This window comes from Grammomys surdaster, unplaced genomic scaffold (genome assembly GCF_004785775.1).
Source record: "Grammomys surdaster isolate TR1022 unplaced genomic scaffold, NIH_TR_1.0 275, whole genome shotgun sequence".
Taxonomy (NCBI): domain Eukaryota; kingdom Metazoa; phylum Chordata; class Mammalia; order Rodentia; family Muridae; genus Grammomys; species Grammomys surdaster.
Window position 1 is genome coordinate 183,032 of NW_021604716.1, and position 6,000 is coordinate 189,031.

At 40.6% G+C, this 6,000-nt stretch overlaps 1 protein-coding gene across 4 annotated transcripts in view; it reads left to right on the top strand.

Moving 5' to 3' along the window:
* Washc4 (WASH complex subunit 4) overlaps positions 1-4,206 on the top strand; it is a 50,567-nt gene extending 46,361 nt beyond the window's left edge. For 3 of the 4 annotated variants that reach the window (XM_028776957.1, XM_028776959.1, XM_028776961.1), the window contains one exon: positions 2,132-4,206. In XM_028776957.1, the coding sequence (XP_028632790.1) occupies positions 2,132-2,199 (68 nt within the window). In that variant the 3' untranslated portion in view covers positions 2,200-4,206. The remainder of the gene's footprint in view (positions 1-2,131) is intronic. The other variant, XM_028776958.1, reaches the window with a different exon arrangement.
* The last annotated feature ends 1,794 nt before the right edge of the window (positions 4,207-6,000 follow it).

The following is a 6,000-nucleotide window of genomic DNA, read 5'->3' on the forward strand; positions in this document are numbered from 1 at the left end:
CCTGCAGCTGGAGACGGTGGTGCTGAACAGGTGATTGGGCCCACAGTGGTGACAGAGGAGGGGTCACCTCCCTGGGCTCCTGAGGGCCTGATACACAGCATCCACTGTCTGCATGGTGGGGTCCTGGAGCACCTGTGCAGCGGAGTGCCCACTCTCGTGTGTGGGTGGCGGAGCCTCACACACTTCAGTCCTTGTAGCAGAGCCTTGCTCAGCGTCATAGTTATGTCTCCATTTCTCTCAGACGTGACATGGAAGAATGATGGATTGTCTTTTCTGAGGAATAGATGGTTCCTTTTTTTCTGTCATGGAAATTATGAAATTTAGTTATAGGAACTAGGTGATATTTTGAGTTTTATGGTTTTTTTTTCTTGTTTTTCCTCATCTGTATGTCATGTTAATTTTCATAAATTGAGATGTAAAATATTTTCAGAAAATAAGGTTCTTAAAATATTATTTGTTTAATATTTTAAAGTACCCCTCTCTATCTTTGTCACAAGTGGAGCAGTTCATTTGGGTAGACACTTAAAGTGAAGTAGTTATTCTTGTCAGTGTTGTATATGTTAATAAATGTTACTAACCAGGGGTAGATATTAGAAGCATATCCAGGGTTCTTGTTCAAAACAACATATCCAGGCAAATGCGTCTGAACTGTGAGCTGGGACCGCGTACACTGTGAAAAGACAGCTGTTGCTGTGCTTCGCTAAGGCATTTCATGGTGCACAGACTGAGCAGATGGCAAGTGGGTTACGGGTTTGCTCTGAGGCTTGCAGCGGGAAGACAGCAGCAGCCACCCTGACCTTCAGGGTCCTGCTTTGTGCTCCTTGCTTTGTCTTGTTCTTCAGGAAGTTAGGGACTGCTTCATGTGACTCATGTGCCTGGTCAGTTTTCTTTTTAAGACTGTTGGCTGCAGTTTGCTCAGTGATGAGAGTTGCTTAGTACAGTAGTTAAATAACTGTCATCTGCTTATGTATAATATGTACACATGGCATTTTGTACAAAGGGCCAGGAATTTGTTGGTGCAAATAATAAAATGCTGCTTTAAAAATAAATTATAGCCAAGTAGTGGTGGCTTACACCTTTAATCCCAACACTCAGGGGCAGAGGCAGGAGGATCTCTGAGTTCAAGGTCTGCCTGGGCTACAAAAACAAAACAAAAAAATAAATAAAAATAAATAAATTATGAGCTGGGTGCAGTGGCCCCTGCCTGTAACTCAGTATTCAGAGGCTGATGCAGAAAGGGCACTGTGTTCAAGGCGGTCTGGGCTACATTCTGAGCTCCACACAAGGCTGGCTTGCAGAGTCTTGAAAATAAAATAAGGAGCTGGGAATCGCTTCAGAAGGGAAATGCTTGGAGGACTTGAGTTTGGATCTCCAGCATGCACGTTAAATCCAGGCATGTGTCTGCAAGCCCGGCTCACCCGTGGGGGTTCACTGGCCAGCCCATGTAGCTAAGCAGAAAGCTCCAGGGTCTATTAGAGTCCCTGCTTCATAAAACAAGGTGGGGAGGGTGCTCCGAGATGTCTCCACAGTTAAAAGCACTGGCTGCTCTTCCAGATAACCTGAGTTTGGACTCACTTCCCAGCAAGTGCATGGCAGTTCACAACCATCTAACTCCATTTCCAGGGCATCTCATGCCCTCTTCTGGCCTCTTTGTGTACCTGGCATACATGTAGGCACAGTACCGGTACACATAACATTTAAAAATTAAATTTAAAAAATGAGGAGAATGATAGAGGTACACAACCAGTATTGGTCATCTGGCTTCCATGTTTGAGTGTGTGCATGCTTTCACATATACATGTGTACACATACCTGTACCACACACACAAAGGAAGTAGAATAAGTACTCTGTACTGATGGCTAGATACTTATCTGGACTATTCTGACCCACATATTCTAGCTATGTTTCCATTAGTAATGACAGTATATCACAAAGGTGATTCTTGTGTGATCCAGATGGATGGAAGATTTCTTAACATACTTAAAAGTCAACAAACTATTACAATTTGTGATGTTAGAAAAATGTTTCACAGATAAAACTTTGTGACATTTAGTACTATAGCTTTTCTCATATTTAGTATCTTAAAGTTGACATAAATATTTCTGCTGATATTTGCACTCTTGCTTTCAGAAGAAACTAAAACCAGCAATGGAGATGGACCTGAGAACACTGTGTGTGTGGATCCTGTTGTGAAATGATGGTGTGCAGTCGACACACGTGTCACGATACTGTGACGTGCTTGATGAGTTGTCATTTCCCAGGTCACACCCATGGAAACTGTTTGGCAGTGCTCTCGAGTCAAGCCCACTTTATTTCTGATGCTCCAGCTTTCGAGGGCCGAGAAGCAAATGGTAAGACTGGATAGGCTGAAGATGCCCCTGTGAAACGCTGCCATGAAGCTGGCAAAGGGCAAGTCCAGTTCCCTCACCCATTGCCTCCCTTTCCCTGTACTCTGTGTGTTTGTAATTTGTCTATGTCTTTGATTCATGTTGATCTCAAGTCATGGGAAAGTCAGTGCATATGCGGTACACGGCCAGTAAAGATGCAGGTTAAGACGAGTTAAGCCTGAAAGTCACGAAGCATCTGTGTCAGCAGAGACTGTGTGAGGATGCTAGAGATGAAGCAGAGTGTCACTGCCTGTGCACAGCGTGGCCAGCTGGGGGTCCTTCCTGTGTTGTTGGATTCCCCGTGACACACGTGAGCTGCTGATGTCTTTGGTGAGACATTTTATAATAGTTTACATTGCTTTGGGAACATTTATCCTCCAACAGTTGCTTTAAATTTAAGATTTAATAATCAAAGAAAACTCAGACTAAGCCATAGACGGGATCCCACTTGAAGTTTCACTAGGTTTGAAGGCATTCTGTGATACTAGGGAAGAGAAGAATGAATTATCTACATCCAAACTCAGGTGTCTTCATTACATTAAGTTGAAATCTTGGTGGCAGTTTAGACAGATTTTTACTTTAAATCAAGTATAATCTAAGACATAAGATTAAATAATAACTGCACTATGACAGGCGTTCAGTAATATACCACTGTGAGAATGAAACGAATAAGTCTCTTACTGATTTTAAAAGAATGAAAGATTTTGAGTAAATTTAATTCCCAACAAGCTACTAGCTTTATTTTTGTAAAGGTATGCTAGTTAGTAGTTAAGTGGATTAACCATGGCCTTTCTTGAACGGATAATAAAATGATGCCTTTGGGACGAAACTTTAAATATTATACAGACTTTTTTTCTTTTTTGGAAATGCTTGTTTTTTTATTGCATTTACCTGCTTAACCATTTCTTTGAATACATCCTGCACGTAATCCTAACACTTAGAATTCTGACATTCTTCCTTGGTTCCTGCTTTTGGAGTGGAGATATAGTGCCCAACCTGGACTCAGTGGTTAGGGTCAGGGTAACTGTCTCAGCCCAAGCTAAATACTTTGACTGTTAAGTCAAAAGAAACAGAATAGATTGGGAATGGTTTTTATTATATAAACATGGCTTAGAGAATGATGAACAAAGGATGGATTAAGGCATTTAATGTTTGTAATTGATACTAACTATTGAGGTGGCCCTAAAGCATGCTGCATAATTAATAATTTATATTTTCATTATTATAAATGTTTATATTAATGATACTGAATTTGATTATATCAGATTAGTCACCATTTTATAGTACCAATATTTTCTCTCTTTTTCTTAAAAATGTTAATTATTTCTGAACATGAGAGTTCACATACTGACTCCCTGGACACTTAAAATTGGGAAGTGACAGATAACTGTTTTACCTTTAATTAAAAATAATGTCACTATAGTCTGGATAAATTATAATAAGTTCATGTATTTGAAATAAAGTCTCTGAAGAGAGAAGTATTTAAGTGGCATTAAACTGCTGAGCAGCAGGGCTTCAGTATAGTCACACCGGGTTACTGTATATGTGGATGATGGGTTTCCTTTGCTAACAATATTTTTTCAGAAATATTGTAATTTAAATATTAACATGAGTGTTTTGTTGTAAATTCACAGAAAACTTAATGATGTTCAAATTCTCAGGAATTAAGAACTAACCATAACATTGTCAGTTCTGATTAAATTTTGTAAAAGACAGCAAGTTTGTTATCTCACTTGAGTGGGGTTCTCCTTTCCCCCAGCTCTAATAGAATACAATATGTGTAATAAAAACATTAATAAATATAATTTCAAAACTGTCCTTCTGGTGGATGCTTATGGTTAGAATTTGAATGTCGTCAGCCAGTGGGTTTCTAACATGCTTTTGGTGGTGTGTGGAACTGCAGACTGGGTTAGACAGCCGTCCGCCTGAGACTCCGCAGTGCTTGTTAACCTCTCTTAGGGCCCCTCACATACATTATGTACCATCTCTTAAAGAAAGAAAGAAACATCATCACCAGGTGTGGTGGCGCATGCCTTTAATCCCAGCACTAGGGAGGCAAAGGCAGGTGCATCTCTGAGAGTCAAGGCCAGCCTGGTCTACAAAGTGAGTTCCAGGACAGCCAGGGCTGTTAAACAGAAAAACCCTGCCTCAAAAAAACAAGAAACCCAACCCAACCAACCAAGCAAGAAGGAAATGGGCACGCGCACAGGCAAGGACGGGCATGAGTTGGGACTGAATGTCTGTGTATCACAAATAGAGTTTTCTTGATCATTCACAGGCTGTTACTCTTAACTAAAAGAACCAGCCTGAACTTACTTCCTTTCCTACTCCTGGAAAGGGAGCCTGAGTTTCTGTGACATGTTAGGATTAGCTGTTGTTCCTGTTTACAAATAAGAGCTGTTTTGAAATTGTAATAAACAAGGTTTTTACTTTTCCCTTAGAGAGTCTTACTTTCTTTCTGTAGCTCAGGCTGGCCCTAAACCTACAGTTGGTTTTTTTGTTTTTTGGCCTGTCAGCATGCTGGGGTTACAGTTATGTACCACCACATGCAGGTGTATAGAGACAGTGGAGACAGGACTGAATCCTGTCAAATCCCATGGTGAAGAAATACCTAACTGCTGTTTCTTATTTAGCATTACACTGATAAAATGGAGGGGTGGGAATGCTGCCACATGCGCTCCTCAGGCTGGGCTGCTGCGGTGAAGAACACTGCATTGTTAGCTTTAGTTTGCAATAATTCTCTTTACAGCATTTGTGACAGACATTTCAGACTGCAGTCCTATGTTTAGGGACCTTTTTCAGCTGAATTTTTTTGTTTTGAAACCAAGGCCTTGCAACATGAGGAACAGTTTAATAGGATTGTAAAAATTTCAAATGAAAGAATGCTAGAAGAAGAAATCTGTAGGCATGAAGCAAAGCCATAGGACTACGTAGATGATGATACACGTTCAGCTTGTAAGTAAACATGTCGTTAAATATATAAAAGATAAATTGACAGATTTTCCCCTCCGTTTCAGTGGTGTGGGTCATCACCACTTTGCCTCCTGGGAATCTCCAGTTCCCATCAATGAAAGTATACCGAAGAATATAGATGAAATTTGTCTTCCAGTTGATAAAAATATGGTATAATTTTGCAAGTTTAAGGACTGTGAGTGTGGTTGTTACTAGTCTCTGGTAGTGGCTCAGGTAGTTGTTGACAGTGTAGTACGATCCCATTATCATTAAGGTGTCTGTGTTTTGGGAGGGGGGATTAAAACACCTATAGACACTATTTGTATATAAATTATTTAAAATACTCAATCCTTTTAGAATCTGCACAAAAGCTAACCTAAGGAAGGCAGTCAGGGGCTGGAGTGATGACTTAGGGGTTAAGAGCCCTGACTGCTCTTCTGAAGGTCCTGAGTTCAAATCCCAGCAACCACATGGTGGCTTACAACCATCTGTAAAGAGATCTGATACCCTCTTAAGACAGCTACAGTGTACTTACATATAATAAAAAATAAAACTCTGGGCTGGAACGAGAGAGAGAAGGGAAGGTGGGCAAGGGAAAGAAGTCTGTCAGAAGGTGAAGGCTAGCCCATACTGGGAATAGAAATTGGCAGCTAGCTGGCT